The sequence below is a fragment of the Aotus nancymaae genome, unplaced genomic scaffold (assembly GCF_030222135.1).
Source record: "Aotus nancymaae isolate 86718 unplaced genomic scaffold, 86718_ANA_hifiasm-v0.15.2.pri h1tg000036l, whole genome shotgun sequence".
NCBI classification, from domain to species: Eukaryota; Metazoa; Chordata; class Mammalia; order Primates; family Aotidae; genus Aotus; species Aotus nancymaae.
In genome coordinates, this window is record NW_026988450.1 from 39,514,858 (window position 1) to 39,534,764 (window position 19,907).

Consider the following 19,907-nt stretch of genomic DNA (forward strand, 5'->3'; position numbering starts at 1 on the left):
ATGTCATATGAAAGTTTCCTCCTAGAGGTCCCCTGTTCTCTTATATAAACCTCTCTTCCTCACAAACTAAATTTCTGGGAACACAGTTTTCATTATATGTGAATTTCCTTTTTGTAATGGAATCTGCAAGTTTGCTCTGTTTTCCAAAGTTCTTCTATACTCAGGGATGTAATTAACTCCTTCTTGACTTGAAAGTTATTTTTCTCCTTTTGATAGTTGTCTATTATAGAAGGAAGAGTTTTAATTTCACATATAGGTAGTTATAAAAGTTTAGACACCTTACATTTCCTTAGCTTGAACATACAGAAGGATTGCTCCAATCATCTACTCCCCTGACCACCAAATCTGCTAAAATCTTGGATTTTTTTTTTTTTGAAACAGAGTCTCACTCTGTTCCCAAGGCTGGAGTGCTCACTGCAACTTCCGCTCACTGCAACCTCCGCCTCCCAGGTTCAAGCGATGCTCATGCCTCAACCTCCCAAGTAGCAAGAATTACAAGCACCTGCCACCACACCGAGCTAATTTTTGTATTTTTAGTAGAGACAGGGTTTCACCATGTTGGCCAAGTTGGTCTTGAACGCCTGACCTCAGATGATCTGCCTGCCTCAGCCTCCCAAATTGCTGGGATTACAGGTGTGAGCCACCATGGCTGTCCAAAAACTTGGATTTTTTTTATACCATAGGAAATTCATAGGAAGATTTAGTTAAAGATTGAAGATTAAACATACATGATTTCTTTTGCTCTCTCCCTAAACCCTTTAAAAAATGACATTAAAAGTGCATATGATTTCTTTTGTCTTCTCTCTAAACTCTTCAAAAAATGACATTAAAAGTACCTAGACAAAAGGAGGCATTAACCTGCAAAAATAAGAATAGAAGAAGAGCCAAAGGGACAGAAACTTGGAACCTGGAGAGAAGGTGAATCTAGTGGAAGTTGATTTAAAAGCTCTGAGAAAGCTGAAACTGAAGCAGGCAATGTAAGAAGCCAAGATGCGATATATTTGGTATCAAAAAAGCCTCAGAAAAGCTCCAGACTTGGCTGTACCATGGGGAACTGATAATGAGGGCGAAGGTAGGGCTGATATATTGTTGGAAGCTCCACCCAGTGTTATATAGTGACGGCTCCTATATAGTGAAGAACCCCAGAGATAAGCTGTCTGGAGAAGGTTAGCAGATGTATACCTGGCACAAATGATAGGGTACAATACTAACAAAGGAGACACAAAGTGAAGGTCTCCATGTTGAAGAGTGAGATGCGAAATCCCCTTCATATATTGTACTCCCAGAGTACTAACAATGAAGCTCACGCCCCCCCAGTTGGGGCATGCTTCTTTGAGGGATCTGATTAATCCCAGAGAAAAGACTTAACAATGCCAATAGTCAGGGTACCCCGAAGAACAGGCTCAGCCACGCCACTGTACAGTGAAGACTGCAAGTTGGCAATCCCTGCCACACACACGCAGAAATTCCAGTCAGCCTTGTAGTTCCTCCTTCTAAAATGTGTGAAGTCAACCAAAAGGACAAATCAAACACAAGAAAAGAAACTTGGAACAAACAAATAATCCAGAAAGCAGACAAAAACTTTCAAAAGAAAGTTTTCAGTACCTTCAGAAATGTAAGAGAAGATATGGCATTTATGAATTAAGGATAGAATGCTTTATAAATAATATTCAAAGCACACAAAAGAGGTCTTGGAAATTATAATTGCAAAAATTACATTCTCTGAGGAAGGTTTAGATATAAAAGTGTAAAGAAATCTCCACAAAGAGGTGAAATATAAGAAATAAGGAAACTAGAGGGTCAGTCCAAGAGGTCTACTGTTTGTAAAATGGCAATTCCAGAAAGAGAACAAATCAGAAAAATTATCAAAGGAAGAATTTAAGAAAAATTGTCAGAATTGAGACATATGTGTCCAGCTTGATAGAACAGACCAAGAGCTCATTATAATGCTAATAAAAGCCAACACAAAACCATGCCATTATGAAGTTTCACAATACGGGAAACAAAGACAAATGTCTAAAAATTCCCAGACAGAAAAACCAAGCCATATGCAAATAATCAAGAAAACATTGGATTTTTCACTAGTGACCCTGGGAGATAGAACAGAATGGAGCAAATTTTTCAAAACAATTGGCAATCTAGAAATCTGTATTCCATAAAACCATCAACAAAGTAAGGTAGATGTTTATTCATGCAATGTTTCAAGAATTTTACCTTTCATTATGCACCATTTCTTTTTTATTTTTTATTTTGAGATGAAGTCTTGCTCTGTTGCCCAGGGTGCAGTGCAGTGGTGCAATCTTGGCTCACTGCAACTTCTGCCTCCCAGGTTCAAAAGATTCTCCTGTCTCAGCCTCCTGAGTAGCTGGGACTACAGGTGCCTGCCACCACGCCTGGCTAATTTTTGTATTTTTAGTAGAGACCATATTGGCCAGGCTTGTCTCCAATGCCTGACCTTGTGATCTGCCCACCTTGGCTTCCTAAAGTGCTGGGATTACAGGCATGAGCCACCACACTTGGCCAGGCACCATTTCTTATGAAGCAATTAGGAGGTATTTTCCACCAAAACAAAGGTGTCAACTAAGAAAAAAACTGAAATCTAGTATAGGCGTATCAGAGGTCATCCAACACAAGAGAAAGGCTAAAGAAATCTTTCCTAGCTGATAGATAATGAAGCTGATAGATAATGAGTAAATTAATCTTAGGTTTGTCTTAAACACAGAAGGATTACATCTTATACAGAAAAGATTGTATCTCCTATAAAGAAATCTTGTTGGAGGCAGCTAAAGTATCATGTCCTTACAGATTTATCATAGACTTTGTCTTTTGCATATATTAAGTGCATATTAATATAACAAACTAGTCTCAAGTTTGCCTCATACTCCAAGATGTTTGTTGGAGATCCAGCTACTATGTTCACATTTCAACCAGGAAAGAAGATTAAGGAAAGACAAAAGGGCTCCCTTCTAGCTGAATCTGTACCTTTAAGCAGCCTTCCTGGAAATTCCTTACAGCATTTCCATTTGTATATCATTGGCCTGACCTTTCCATATTGCGAATTTAATAGATAAAGCCTAAAACTAAAAATTAAAGGCATAGCAATTTAAGCATGTTATATACTGATAATTTAGCAGGTATTTACTTTCATATCAATATATAACATATACTGTACATAATACATAACATACTGTATATAACATATACTTTAACATATATAACTTTCATATCATAATATATATTGATATGAAAGTATTACCTGCTAAAAAAGTGTGCCTTTTTGAAAGAGGAGTGGAAATATCATATGGGAGTGAAAGGAGGGAGCTCCTATTTGTTGAAATAAGATTTATAGAATTATTTAACTGCTAAAAATATATGGATGTATAGCTTTGATCCAAATTTAAAAACTGAATTATAGAAAAAACTCCATGTTTTCAAACTAAACAAAATACAATAGTTGCATAGACATAAATGTTTTTCCATTGAAAGTTGACCAACAAAGGAAAAAAGTCGACCTTAAATTACAATTTTTACTCAAAGTTTTAAGAATAAAGAAAGCTCAGAATTCTCTTCCTTAGGTTCACATATTGTAGTACCAAATTATGTTGGGTTTCTAGAGTATTTACAAGCAGTCATTCTCATAAGTTTTTATTTCACTGCACTAGAAAACCTTTGTGACTGATGCATGAAGATCTGTTCCTTGAGGAAAGAGGGAAGAGACTGAAGCACTAACATTAAGGTTAAATGTTATATCTGTTATTCAAGGCAAGGGCCAGCCAAGCCAGAAGTCCTGTCAATTCAGTGGCCTGGAAAACGATCAAGCCGCCGAGTCCAGAGACACAACAGCTTCTCCCCAAACAGCCCTCAGTTTAATGTCAGTGGTCAAGGTAACTTACCCTTCATTGCTTTTCTTTGTCAAAGTCAATTTATCTTGCGTTTTCCAACTGATTATTTTAACAAACAACAGATAAGACAATAGTAATGGAACACTTTCCTTATACCACGTAAGTTCGAGACAGAAGCAGTGAAGAGCGAAGGGTATGAAGAACTAGGCTGGTGAGCCTAACCATCAGCACTGTCAGAATCCTGGAAAGCACACAGAGAGATGGTAAATAGGGAAGGCAGTATCTCCATCCACTAATATCTAAAAGACGTGAGTTCTGTACGACTGACTCCCCATCATCTTGAAATAAAGGGGCTCTACCCAAATATCCTCTAGATCTCCAAGCTTCCCTAAATATATTGTAAGTTCATTTAGGAAAAGGATCCTTGTTTTCATGATAGGATTAGTCATAGCTGATGTTTTTAAAGTTTGTAATGTGATGTTGGATTTATTGGGCTAAACCATACACATAACTGTTAGGTTATTAAATTCTAACTGTGTCACTTATAACCATTTTAAAATCAATTTGAAATATGCAAACTCATGTTGCTAAATATTGGAGTAATTTTTATAAAGCATGCATATATACATATCACTTGAACATGTGATTTTAACACAAATGAGTTTTTAAATATCTAATGTTCAGAAAATCAAGGTATAAACTACATCCTATATTTTTACCAATTGTACTTGAAATATTTCAGAGCATTTTCATGAATAAAGCCTTATTTTATCTTGACACCTTATAAGGTAGATGTTAATTTCCCTATTTCTCCATTTCACAGGTAAGGAAACAAGCCTGGGAACTTAAGTGATTTGTCCAAGGTCATATGAAGTATTAGCCCATTTTAATTGTGATGCAACTTTTAAAATCTTGATGGTTACACTTGTAGATACTTGTTTTTCTCTCTCATGAGTCTATGGTTGGTCATTTGGGCAATTTCAGCTGAATGTGGTTCCAGGCTGTATGTAGCTTTTCAGCTCCACTTCTCATGTAGCCTCCTTCTGGAATAAGCAACAACTGGAACATTTTCTTCTCCTGGTGGATGTCAGAAGCACATGCAGCCAGCCTAAAATTATACATGTGTATTAAAAGTACATGTTTTATGTACTGTGTGCATCTTGTCTGCTACCTCTCCATTGGCCAAACGAGTCACATGTCAAGCACAGAAACAATGGGGAGGGAAATGTACTTCCTCCATTATAATAGGAGATACTGCAAAGTTGTGGTGCAAGGGTATATACAGATATTTCCATAGCATGAAGGAAGTGAAGAATTAGGAAAAATAATACAATCTACCACATGAAACTAGAAAATAATAACGCTAAGCTCCTGAAACAAAATATAGATTGTTCTTTCCATTTTAACCATTTAGAAAATAGAACAAAGTATCTTTCCTTGGGTCTTTGATGTGACAGCAACCTCAAATTATTTTGGGAATAACCCAGATTAAAAATAATGTATTAGAGTTTTAAAAACATAAACTTTATTAATATATGTATAATATTTTCTCTAATCAGCCCCTTTCTTTTTTTTTTTCTTTTTTTGTAGCCACTTCTTTGCAGCAGTGCCAATGCTCATTTTTACATCATAATTTGGTGGGCTTTGAAAGGTGATTCCTCCAAGAAGGCAGGTGGAGAAGTAAATTCTGAGGACATCATTGTCCCTTTATAATTTAGGTCTTGTCTTTATTGCATTCAAAGCTAATGCAAGGCTTTATAGTCTTGAATTCAATCACATCTTGATTTCAAGAAATATTAAACAATACTATTTCAGCAAATGCCTATAAAAACATTTTTATTAAGCTTCAATCAGTATACACAAATATGCCAGGATGTTTGTGCATGGGCTCAGACCATAACTCTTCCCTTTGCATAATAATGTTAATAAAAACAATAGTAGTAGCAGAACTTCTATAATGTTTAACATGGTACTAAATACACACACACACACACACACACACTCTCTACATACCTATGTATACAAATGTATGTATATATCATATATGTGACTATAAATCAACAGGCTCCAGCCTGTACTTGTAAGCACTATGCCATGATTATAGAGCCATGTATGTATACTCAAGTTAGTTCCTGGGAAAGGAGCAACTATCTTGCCCTTATGCTTCTTTTTGATTGTAGCAGTTTACACCTTGCCATGGTCAGAGGTACGGTTTCACTGGCTCTTGCCACTTCCCTACAAGTAAGTTTAGAATTGTTGATTGATGCTTTCCTTTTTGCAAAAGAAAACCAACTACATTATGGGGTTTTATAAATGGCTCAGCAGGATCTTTTCTTGAATATCAAAGGCCAGACAGGCAATTACATAAAAAACAGGCCTGTGGAAGTGAACCCCTGGGATGCATGGATCTATGGAAATCAATAACTTAGAAAGCATTCATGAATACATTTTAAAAAATGACCAATCAGTGACACTGCATCCTTCCTTCAGGGTTGAAGAAAAGCTCTGAGATAACCAAGCATTTCTCCTCTGTCTAAAATTTAACATATTGTCATCATGATTCCCCCTGACCCCAGGCTTATTGGAAGAAGACAACCAGTGGATGACCCAGATAAATAGACTCCAGAAATTAATTGATAGACTGGAAAAGAAGGTAGGTGCTTTATTTTCATTATTCTTTCTTCCAGTTATCAAGATATTCTGACCCAATATTCCTCATTGCTTCTTATCCATGGCTGCCCCATAGATAGAATAACAGCCAGGATTGCAATGATTCTATGAATGGCTGTTTGGTAATTGAGGTTTTGTTGTTGTTGTTGTTAAATACAGAAGCTTACATTAATTCTCCTCCAACCTCCCACTCCAATTATATTTAAAATAGGATGTGGAGTTGAGAGTTAAATAAATCTACTGCACTGCCTGGCTCTTAGGTTTTCAAATGAACTAGGTGACAGTGTGCTTGAATGATGCTAATGACAGTTCTTAGGGATAAGATGGTTGAAGTCTTGGGAATCTTTCAAATTAATTCAGGAAAACGGCAGTGCTATCTACCAAAAGATGAGATTCCACACTCAACTTCTGGAAATTAGCACATTAAAACTATCTAAGCAAGCAAGTTAGAATGTGATGAAGAGTTCTTTAGAACTATGTTTTATGTTCTTAGTTATTGTATTTTTATTAATTTAGTTAGTACCAAATAGTCCTGATATTATAGTGATATTTTCCTTAAACATCTTTGATGGGAGAGACAACCTTTGTCAATCAGTAAGAAAATGTGTTCTGCACATGTCAGGCACCAAGGAAGAAACATTTATGTTTGTGACAGCACTGACTTTGAAGAAAACCATTATCTACTTATACAACCAAGCTACGCTCCTAAAGAGAGAGAGAGTTAACAGATTTTTTTTAAAAAAAGAGAGGGTAGCACAGAATGAGATTCATAGTTGATGGTCAGTAAATATTTGGTGACTAACCAAGACATGCTAAAGGAATGGAGCAAATGTCAAAATCTCTCTGTGTTCACCTCATGGGTTGATCACTGTGACCTGGGGTGCTCAGGAAGGACTTTGTGTGACAGGAAGAGTTCAAATGGGGCTTTAAAAATGGTGACTTAATTAAAAATGTTATTGCAAACAACAGAAATAATTCCTCTAATTTAAAAAAAGAGTTTTCTGGAAGAATATGGAAGCACTCACAGAATCAACAGATAGTCCAAAGATCTGAATTAGGAAAAGTCAGGAGACAAGATAACCCTAGAGAACTAGATAGCAAGAAATTCTCAACAGTCTCTCAAGTTATCTCCACTGGAATAAATGAGATCCTACCATTTCCAGTCTGCTGGCTTTCTGTTCAAAATTCTGCTTCCCAGAAGAAGAGTCTGGTTGGTCATGATAGGGTTGCATTGCTGACCTCCTAGATAGGGAAGGGGAAAAAGTCTTGATAACAATCCCAGAACACAGTATAGAAAGAAGAAGAAATAATTCAATGAAAAGAAAATGTATTGTCATTAAAGTTGGAATAAATGCTGATCAGCTAACTAACAAGGAAACTAATATTTGCTATGGAGAAGTAAAATTTTAGTAAATAGAGGGCAGCTGGAAAGGGCATTCAGGTAAGGTGATGGCATGAGCAAGGTTCAGTAGATCAGCCTGGTTAAGAGTCTTTCATGTAGGGAAATCATAACAAATAAGGTTTATGGACAGAAGAGGGCCAGATTATGGACAGCCTCAAATAATAGTCTAAGGAATTTGGACTTGGTCCAGAAAACAACAGAAGGCATTTATTATTTTTTAACAGGGAAGTGACAAACCAAAAAAATCCTTTAGATAGGAAATTGGGCAGCAAGATGCAAAGTGAATGAAAACAAATGGAAAATGGATTAAAACAAGAAACATGAGGCTCAGAGACACTACAGCCAGCTCAGACAATGGCATTGAAGAGCAGGTTTGTGCAACTGAACCCAGTGAAGTCAAGTGTAATAAGAGATGGGCCTGTATTAAGCTGATAAGTGAGAAGAAAATGGTAGATTTGAAACAATTGAAGTGAAATTAATAGCACTATTGAATGGGTTAAGGACAGGGGGAGCTCAAATAAGCATCTGAGGATTGGAGCCTGTGTTTCTGAAACAATTACAGCATTAAGAGAAAAGGAAGAAACACGTGAGAGATAATTTGTGAGATAAGGTGAGAAGGTGAACTAGTTTTTTTGATGTGCGAATTTGAAGATGCAGTGGAACACGTAGGCAGAAATACCTAGTTAGATGTTAGTTGGAGGGAAGTCAGGTCAACAGGTTAAGGTCTTTAGACATCTCCACCAAGCTAAATCCTCAAGTTATGTTTTCTTTCCTCAAGTCCTGAGGATGTTACGGTAAGGTCTCTGAAAAGGGAGATTCTGTGCAAGAAGAGCCAAGTCAAGGGGAAACAACCCTGTAGAGTTCTTGTCCCTCTGCAATGGTGTCTTTATTTGTTAAATTTATATTGACCACTTACTGAAGCAAGTACATAAACTACTAGCTTCATGCAAATCAACTTTCCTCCTTTCTTATTTTATTGATATGTGTGCTGAAACTAAAAGATTTGTAGGAAAAATAATGGCTGTGAAAATTAGTTTTCCAATATTGGAAGGTCAAATCCAGGACCTCTATTTGAAAACTAAAGCTTATTAAAACATAAGGATTCTGTTGTTAAATAAGTTCAGATTCATTTAAAGAACACAAATACCTCTTTTTAAAGTGGTTTTGAAATTTTGGACAAAACTGTCTTTATTTGATATCTGAAATTTTTATAGTTATTTTTAAAGGAATGGCTCAAACTTAGTTCATCCATTTTTTTCTAACTTTAAATCAAAGTATTGTCACATTTCTTTTTTTCCTAGACTTTTTCTGCCTCCCTTCATATAAAAGGGTTTCATTTTGAGGACAGTATCTAAGAGGTTTGCTAAAAGTACAATGTGATGGTTTTCAGCATGGGGCTCCAGCTGTGTGGAGCTCAGTGTGAGCTGTCTTAATGAATGGAGAAGCAGTGCAAGTTCGGTTTTCAACAACTTATTCTGTACTGTGCTGATTAGGTTTTTAGAGGAAAAACTACCCAATTCCCAAACAGTGGCTGAGTACACGTCATTTCACTGCTAAGTACCTTGTCTCCTGTAGTTGTTAACACTAGGTTTGATCTTCCCATTAAAAGGAAGTGTACTTGCAGTGGAACATATGTTTTCTCTCTATTAAGTATTTATGATAAATTCTTCCTGCAGTGAAACCAAGCCCTATTCCATGCATGCAGGGGAATATAACACAGCAATTTCTATAAGTGTCTTCAGGTATTCCTCGTATCCATTTCAGACTCCATAAGTGTTCACGGGGATATACTGAGTTACGTCTTGTGTTTTGCTTAATCCCTGTAGAAAACACCTTTAATGGCCGGGCGCAGTAGCTCATGCCTGTAATCCCAGCACTTTGGGAGGCCGAGGCAAGTAGATCACCTGAGGTCAGGAGTTCAAGACCAGTCTGGCCACCATGGTGAAACTGTCTCTTTACTAAAAATACAAAAACCGGGCGTGGTGGCGCACGCCTGTAATCCCATCTACTTGGGAGGCTGAGGCAGGAGAATCACTCTTACCCAGGAGGTAGAGGTTGCAGTGAGCCGAGATAGTGCCACTTCACTCCAGCCTGGGCAAAAGAGTGAAACTCAGTCTCAAAATAAAACAAAACACCTTTAATGTTTAACAAAATAACAACAAGGACAACAATGAAAGCTCTTCATTCTTCATTAAGTCCTCAGTGTATCATCAGATCACAGGACATTCTCACTTGAAAGGATATAATTCAGGATGTAATACTCATACAACTTGTTTTAAGTCTTCCATACCTTAGATCATGGAATGTAGAACTGCAAATTGTACCTTAGTTAGTGTCAGGGAAATAGTGGTCAAAGAGATTACTAGGTTACAGTTTCTACCTGTGGAGTAATTTTTAGTTTTCAATTCACATCTATATGCATTACATATAATTTTGCCTTCATGGAAAACTATGATTTGGACAGGGCATTTATTCAGTCATTCATTTATTCAACATTTATTGAGTACTTACTGTGTGTCAGGTACTATTCCAGCAGTGGAAATACAGCAGTGATCAAAAGAATATCCTTGGTCTTTGAAGAGACAGACAAGAAAACAAATCTATGAAACAAGATAATTTCAGATAATGGAAAGTGCTATAAAGAAAAAGTAGAGCAATATAATACAGATAGGTGGTTGAATACTCCAAATGAGTGGTCTGAGAAGGTCTCTCTAATAAGGTGATATTCTAATAAGGTGAGATGTGAAAAACAAGAAGCCAGCTATGTAAAGCTATAGAGATAGAGAATTTACAGCAAGCAGCAAACGTGAATTCCACAGAAGTTAAATACCTTGCCAGAAGTTCCACCACGAGAGAACAGCACAGCTAGAATGACATAGCTCTATTATTAACAGGCATATGTTATTTCAGATAGTCTGGCTTGTTACAGTTTTCACTTCTTATCTATTTGAAGAGTTATTCTACATAATCCTCATTGGAAACAATGCTAGGATAGCCATTCACAGAATGAAGTTCTGAGAGATGAAGCACTTGGTTTCACTGGGGACATTAGCATTATTCATTGGTCATCACAGGAGACATTAAGGTCTTAATTCTCAAAATAAGATATACAAAGGGCTAACAAACATATGAAAAAATGCTCAGCATCACCAATGATCAGGGAAATGTAAATCAAAACCATAATGTGATACTACCTAACTCCTGCTAGAATAGCCATAATCAAAAAATCAAAAAATAATAGATGTTGGTATGGAAGTGGTTAACAGGGCACACTTCTACACTGCTGGTGGGAATGTAAAGTAGTAAAACTACTATGGAAAATAGTGTGGAAATTCCTTCAAGAACTAAAAGTAAAACCACCATTTGATCCAGCAATCCCACTACTGGGTGTCTACCTAGAGGAAAAGAAATAATTATACAAAAAAGATACTTTCACACACATGTTTATAGCAGCACAATTTGCAATTGCAAAAATATGGAACCAATCCAAATGCCCATCAATCAATGAGTAGATAAATTATGGTATATATATATATGTGATGGAATACTACTCAGTCATAAAAAGGAATGGATTAATGGCCTTTGCAGTAACCTGGATGGGACTGGAGATTATTATTCCAAGTAACTCAGGAATGGAAAACCAAACACTGTATGTTCTCACTCATAAGTGAGCGCTAAGCTGTGAGGATGGAAAGGCATAAGAATGACACAATAGACTTTGGGGACTCAGGAGAAAAGGTTGGGAGGAAGGGGAGGGATAAAAGACTACAAATTGGGTTCAGTGTATAGTGCTTGGGTGATGGGTGCACCAAAATCTCACAAACCACCACTCAAGAACTTGTGTAACCAAATACCTCCTGTTCACCAAAAACCTATGGAAATAAAAAAAAATTTAAGACTTCAAGATCTTTATAAGAATTATTCACTTTTAGCAAATATTGATTGTATTTTCATTTACTCTTTAATTTACTTTCTCTTTAATAAAGAAAATTAGCACTAAGGTGTAAATGTATTGTAATGATAGACTAATGTTTATAATAATGTCCCAAGAAATGTAGAAATGTGACAATTCTCATTGTAAAATAAATCAGACTGTTAGCTTAGTCATTCTAACTTTTTCCTTTTCTTTTGTTTGCCTTCCTATCCTTTTGCTCCCTGTTTTAATGTATCTCTTCCACTTTGCTCTCTAATGGCATCCAGGAAGTAAATTTAAAGCAATACACTGAATACATCTAAAACAGCTTCTTAACAATTGATAAATGAGCACACAGTGTTTATCAGAACAGCTTAGTTTTTAAAAATCAGAATTATTTAATCTTTCAAATAATGGGGTTCTTTTGGTTCAATATTAGCGATGAAAGAACTATGATTTGAATATATGGCATTTTTTTAAATGATGTCATTTTTGTTTTTTTCTGACATTTCTTCCTCTTACTGAAGGACCTCAAACTTGAACCACTGGAAGAAGAAATTATTGAAGGGAATACTAAATCTGTAAGTATTTTTATCAGTTAAAAATGTTAGCAATATATTCTTTAAAAACATAGTTTCTTCAAAAATTAGTCATTATCTCAATGAAAAATCAAAAAACTAGTCATATTTCATTTTATATGGTTAAGTAGTGTCTTCTTTATTGTGATTTGTGTAAACCTAATAACTATTTCACAGCTTTTATGACAGTACTTGGCATGTAATAGGTGCAAAATGAACATTGTATACATGTATAAATCAACAAATTATTGAATAATTGAAGGAATATGACTGGTAGAGAGGGCAACATTTAAGTTGTATCATAAACACATTTTGTAAATCCTGCTATTTTGAATACTGGATATACCTGAGTTGAAACCAGGTTCTGTTCATTATTATATTTCCAGCATTTAGCCTAGGGCCGGGTAAACTGAAAATGCTCAGAAATAATTTTTCAAAGAATAAATAGATTTTTAGAGAAAAGGGAACATTTGTATCCCTAGGTATAAGATGTCCATCCAGAGTGGCAGCACTTTTTGAAACAGAAGAAAAATGGACAAAGGGATACTAAAAGGTACATTAAAATGCAACAAAAAGAAGTTAGTAAATAATTAAAAGCATTACATGCCATGCTTTATTATTTACCCTTCTGTTGAGGCAAACATATATAGCATATTCTGTTTCAGGAAATTGGATGTTTACATTTACATTTAGTGGAAATTTGGATTTTAAAATCTTGAGTAACTAGGAGAAAAATCATTTTTAATACCTTAAATGTATTATATACTTTGTAGATGTTGAAGAATCGGTCACATTTATATGAAACAAAGATAGGAAATAACTTTTCATCTCTCAATGTGCACAAGCACTGACTACATGATAGAGGAAGGTGAGACCCACCTGTGTATAAGGCTCCTGCCTATATGTCCAAATTCATAATCCAAAGGGATTCTTCAGAGGAAGCTTTGTGGGATTCTCAGAAAAGTTTAATCATGACTGCTACTGTTAGAATCCTATAGTTATGAATACTTTCCTCCGATAAGGTGTATCTGTCACTGCATGTCTACTGTTTTTATCCCTCCAGAGACAGGGCTGTAATCTATGTTAATTCATCAACAACTCAACATTTTAAAATGGTAAGCTTTCATGGAAAAGTGAGAGGAGATGGGTGTTGAGCATATATACTAAGAATAGCGGGTTTGTGCAGTCCGAGAGGCAACAGGAATTGTTAACCTTGTGATCATGCATCTGTTATCGTCTCATAAGTTTGCATATAGGAAAAACTATACTCCAATTAAAAGAAAAACAAATATAACTTTTCTAATGTTATGAGAGATAGTTGTCTATTCTTAAATAATTTTCTAATGTGAGATTATTTTTTCTCTCTGTCTATGAGAAAGAAAAATTGTCTAAGGATTGTTTGTGAAAGGAGGCAGCTATTCCATTTTCAGGTCCCTGAGCCACCAATGCCAATGCCAATTTTAAAAGATCAACATACACATTACTAATTCAGTAGTGCATAGAAGTACTTTAAAAAAATAAAACTGCACAAGGTCATTCAGCTCTTAATATTGTTTGAAAGCAGGAAAGGATATTCCCTATTTCCAGCCATATATAGAGGTATAACAATTATGCTCTTTGGGAATAGACATATAGTAAAGATTTGAACTGGTTTGTCTTTTCAGAAGTAACAATAAGGTATTTGTCTTTAAAAGTTGCATTTTGTATTAATGGTAGTAAGTGCATTACTGTAAGTTCCTATAAAACCTCCTATATTCAGAATGACTAAAATTATTTTTCACTGTTATTTCACAGCTAGTGCTCATAACTCTATCCTACCATGTGTTAAATGATTTATCCTGATGCCCAAAACCAGTTTTATAATTCATTGAGAGGTATTTTTCCTTTTTCATTAGTGAATGCATGAAAACTTGGAAAAACAAATTCTATGACAGAAAGCAAAGAATAAATTTGTATTACACTTGGTTTTTCAAATGCTAATCTTTACTGATCCTTTGCTTTGTGTCAAGTGTTGTACTAAACACACACATAACTCACTTAATCCTCACAATAGCCAAATGAGATAGTGCTATCCTCAGACTCATTTTGTTGATGAAGAAATCAAGGTTTAAAGGAGTTTACCTACCACAGCTGAACCCCTGCAGTTCAACCCCAGACCTATGCTCATCAGCATGCTCTGACATTTTCAGCCCTAGTGTTTACTGGATTTCTAGCCTGTAAAGTAGAACTGCTGTTTGCTAGCAGGGTTGTGGATGAATCGATGATTGTTTCATGAGATTCCCTACGAGAGCAGAGCAGATTGTCTGGCAGGCTTGTTTAAGAACACAGCAAAAGTCCTGAACCCTAGCAACTGCCATATCTAGTTTTCTGGGCAATGAGCCATTACATAATGATGAGTCCAGGATATAATTTCTTAAGTCCATTTTTTTTCTCAGCCCAGAGTAAGAGATGTAACACTTATTGAGTACCTGTCATGGGAAGGATCCTTATATACACTATTCTATTTAATCCTCCCCAAAACTCTAATATAAGCACCACTATTCTAATTTTATGTATCAAGAGACAAACTGAGAAAGGATTAAGCAACTTGTTAAAGGCCATATAGGAAAAATGAAGCTAATTCGTTTTACTTTATATCCCTGCTCTTGAAGAAGAAGGAAGAAAGGAAAAAGAGGACAGGGTGAAGGAGACAGATGAAAGAGCAGCTAACAATTGTGCAGTGCTGCTGAGTTTCCAGGGCCACCTCAAATCCTCTTCTGGAATAAATAAAGTTTATTAAGGGGATTCTAAGATTAGTCAACGGCTAAGAGCAAAAACATCTTTAATGTGTTTGTTCCACAAATAACTTGATCACCAACTATGTTCCAGGCCTGGAGAGAGGTGTCTGGAAATAAAGTGGTGAATATTATAAGCTAGAAAACAAACTAGAAGGAAATTGTACAGAATTTACAATAAAATGTGATGAGGATTATTATAGGAAAGTATAGATTTGCACGGTAAGGGGGCACAACTCAATTTAGGAGACCAAGGAATGCTTCCAAAAGGACATAATATTTAAGATGAAGTCATAAAAAATAGAAATTTTTCTAAAAAAATACATATCTCTTACTACATAGAATGTTTCTAACACTGCACTAAAAGAACACTAAAGTGCTAGATAGAAATATTTAAATGTTCCAAATGATTTATAACAAGCATATTATAAAGATGTGCCTGTATGGCACTTCTTACCAAAAGAGTAGTGCAATAAGATGATCACTTTCCAGATATTTTCTTCATTCAAAGGTTTTTAAAAAGTCATGATAATTTTAAACAACATAAGTATATTCTTATGTTTTTCAAAAACTCACATTTTTCTTCAGCACATTGTTGTCATAATACACTAAAATAGCTTAATGAGTCTGCAAACCTAGTATCTTTTTCTGCCTTTCTACACTCATAGAACCTATAAATACTGTCTTGTGAAGTCAATCCATTCTGCCATACATTCCTAAGGGTTTGGGCTATTGTCAAGTTATATAACAGGGACTATCAAAAGATAAGTCTTGTTCTACCATGACTGTTAATAGAGTCAATGAGAGCATACAAGAAAGGCTATGGTATCTCTGAAGACATATTTGGAACATAACTGTAAATGTAGTAAATAGAACCAAGTAACATGAAAAAATAAGTTGTATTTAAAACATGTGTCTGTGTCCTAAGACTAAAAAAGATGACATTTCTTGAAATATTCCAAGAACTCAAAGGATGATGGAACATAATCTAATGTCACTGGCAAATACTATCTTGTGAACTGAGATTGGCTTTTCATATTTACACAGCACTATTTAGTCCAAGACATTCCAAATATCCAGCCATATCTTGTTACAATGGAAATTGTAACAAAATTCCTATAAGATAAATGATAAATAATATACTACTATATCTGTAATAGAGAAACAAAAATGTAGCATCATGAAAGAATATTCAACCATGGAAGAATGCTCTGAGCTAACTATATCTTGGGATTCCACATTTTAGTAAGCTTTCAGGCTGTGTATTTGACACAAGAGACACACAGAAATATTAACAAGATGGTAGGACTTCTGTTCCACCTCTCCCAAACTCCATATCCTACAACTTGTCTTGACCTGGCCAGCACAGAAAATTTAAGTGTTTTCTTTGGATTTCAGAAAATCTACTTTAACCATTACTTAAAAAGCTCCACTTGTCGGAATAGTCATCAAACTTAAGCAGATTATCTGGGCCTCTTTAAATGAATTTCTTTGTGCAAATATCTTAGGAAAGGAGGGGGAAAATATATGTCTGGTTTGGGTTGCAAAGTTGGACATTGCAACCCAATCTAGGAAGCCAAGAACTCAATTTTTCCAATTTATACATCAATGTACATAAGTGAATGAATCAGTTAGCTATTGCTACATAATAAACCACCCCCAAATTTGATGGCTTAACACAATAACCACAATTTTGCAGGCAGGCAATTTAGGCTGGGATCAACTGGCTGGTTCTTATGGTCTCAAATGGGCTCCTTGTGTCTGCAGTAAGCTGCGTGTCAGCTTTGCTGATCTTGGCTGAGCTTTCTCATAGTCGAGAAGCTCAGCTGTGCTCTATGTGGTTTTTAATTCCCTAATATAGGGGTTGGAAAACTAAAGCATATCTCTTGTTTTTGTTCATAAAGTTTTATTTTAACACAGCCACACTCATCTGTTTACGTGTGGGCTGTGGCTGCTTTCACACAACAATAACAGAGTTGACTAGCTGCAACAGGAGCCATGTGGCACACAAAGCCTAATATACTTACTATTTGTCCATTTACAGAAAATGTTTGCTGGCCGCTGATGTAGCAGGTGTTGTTCATGTGGTAATCTCAGGGATCCAATAGAAAGAGTGGAAATCCACAGGCCTCTTGGGCCCTAAATTTGAAACTGGTACACTGTCAGTTCTGCCATGTTTATTGGCCAGAGAAAATTAGAAAGCCAACCCAGATCCAAGGTGGGGGGAGACAGAATCCATGTCTTGATGAGAGGAGCTAAAAAGTCAAATTTCAAAGGGCATGGCTTCAGGGGCAAAGTGAAGGGTGCTTTTTATTTTTGTAATCCATCCCATTTGATCATTTAAGAATTGCCTTTAGACAAAAAGAATTATGATGGAATAGGTAGATATATTTATATATCTCATTAGGAAAGCCCATGAGCTTTCCAAATTATCTGAGTCAGTAATCACAAATGTCCAAGAGGTCCCTGCAGATTTTTGTGAAAAGGACATATCCATTGTTATTTTGGTAAAAATTAACTTTAACACTACTTAGTTATTAATATTAAAACCATGTGTTTGGTTAGTCCAACAAAAGTAGGAATATTTGTTGAATATACTGAATACCTAACGGTCTCTACAATATAATTGGTGTTCAACAAATAATAGCTATTAACATGAAATAGAAACTCATTGCATTAGAAAACAGAAAACAGTAGAGCAGAGGTTTAATTCTAGCTCTCATGCTGCATAGCTGGTATTCCTGTGGAAGTTATTTTTCTCAAATTCTAGATCATCCTTACATTGTTGTGTTTTGTTTTTGTTTTTGCACTTTTATGATTCATGCCAATCCTTACTGTCATCTGCACTTTTATACTTTCACTACCAATTCTTGAAAAGACATAATGTTGAGATCTAAAATTCCATGAGAAGCACACAGGCAGATCTTGAGGGAAGTCTTGAAACTACAATTGCTATAATGCTAATAGGATTTGTTACAGGGAACAGTTGGCATCCAATCCAGTGTGATCCATTAAAAACAAGCACCATCTGATGCTATTATCTTTTGAACAGGGCCTGTTGTAAGTAGTTAATGTGTTTGACAACACTGTAATATTTGAAGTACCTTTGGAAATGCATGAGTTAACTCATTTTTTTTGAAATCTGGTTGTTTGTAATGATTGCCACTTATGTCTAATATCACAAAATATCCAAGAAGTTGGAGCTGTATAATCCACAATAGGACTTTTCTTCAAAAAGTGGTAAGTGGCTATAGGGAAGTGATCCCAGCTCTGGCTGCACATTAGAAACACTTAGGGAGGTTTTAAAAATACCAATGCCTGGGCCCCACTCCCAGAAATTTTTATGTAAATATAAAGATAACTTTAAAACTCCTCGAGTTATTCTCATTGAGAATCACTGCTTTTAAAGGGGAAACATGTCATTGTAAAGAACACTTTGTTTAGCTTCTGTGACTAGAGGCAAGGAAAATATCCTGCCTAGATTACAGCCTTTATGCAATTTTATACTTGGAATAGTCTGGACCTTCCTTGGTCATATTTCTGGATGACAATCATTTGTTTTTGTGAGGAGGTATGGGATGGGCAGTAGGAGTCAGCTTAAACCAGGGTCCGCGACAGCCAATGCAGTGACCCTCACCCCTTCCTCGGCAGCACATCATGCTTGTGCAGCGGCAGATGTCTGTAATAGAAGAGGACCTGGAAGAATTCCAACTTGCTCTGAAACACTACGTGGAGAGCGCTTCCTCCCAAAGTGGATGCTTGCGGTAAGTGCTCCTACTCCTGCACCTGAGACCTTTGACAGCCCAGGAATGCAGTGAAGGCATTTCTCACTTTAGACAAGGCTGGGGGTCTAGAAGACAGATATTTGTGAATTCATACATTAAGTTATACAGAGCATTCTATCTGATGATGTCACTTGCTGCCTTTGACTGGATGTTTTCTCTTTCATCTTTGGGCCCTGTGTCGTTTGGTCATTAGGGGCACCAAGCAAAACAAAATGGAGAGAACAACTCAAATGAGGAGACTGAATTTCAAATAAGTTGAAATTCCCTTTTGCATCCAGACAGCCCAAACTCTGATTTAAAATCATCTCTGGTAGATCAGGCGCCAACTCTAGGACATCTAGCTGTGATTGCTCCCTTGGCAGCATGCCCTGTGGCCTAATGACCATTTCAGCCATTATGAAATTGCAGGCATCCCTGAAGTCATGATTTCAGGCCTTAGTTATTAAAAGAAAATGAAGCAGCAGCAAATCATTTCTTTCCTCTTTCCATGGGTACCACCCAGCTCAGGCTTCAAATATCTCAAGCTACTAAAATATACTGTTTCTCATCTTTAGTTTTTCCACTCCAACCAGTCCAATAAACAGCTACTATAATAATTTTCCAGAGACAGTTATCACAGAATTCCTTTAACTGAGAACCTACAGTAACTCTCTAATGAGTATCTTATCAAATGCTAGATGTTTTTCCTGACTCTATATTTAATCCTACTGACAGACCCAGGAATCCATATCATTATTATGTTCTTCCTCATCTAAACACTCTGCCTTGATGATGATGAACAGCTAGAATTTCCAGTATAATCTGTTCGTTCCTACCACTGTGCCTTAGACTTGGCTACTCTTCCTCTAAGAAATGTGCACCCAGCTGCAAGTCTCTGCCAGCCCATGCACTGCCTCAAGTTCAGAGCCTAGGTAGAAAACTTCCACAACCAAGGCTAACTCTG

General features: G+C 36.1%; 1 protein-coding gene across 4 annotated transcripts in view; it reads left to right on the top strand.

Moving 5' to 3' along the window:
• NECAB1 (N-terminal EF-hand calcium binding protein 1) overlaps positions 1 to 19,907 on the top strand; it is a 714,313-nt gene that overhangs the window by 681,960 nt on the left and 12,446 nt on the right. For all 4 annotated transcript variants that reach the window (XM_064384351.1, XM_021675784.2, XM_064384352.1 and 1 more), the window contains 4 exons: positions 3,763 to 3,884; positions 6,419 to 6,495; positions 12,355 to 12,408; positions 18,831 to 18,943. In XM_064384351.1, coding sequence (XP_064240421.1) covers positions 3,763 to 3,884; positions 6,419 to 6,495; positions 12,355 to 12,408; positions 18,831 to 18,943 — 366 coding nt within the window. The remainder of the gene's footprint in view (positions 1 to 3,762; positions 3,885 to 6,418; positions 6,496 to 12,354; positions 12,409 to 18,830; positions 18,944 to 19,907) is intronic.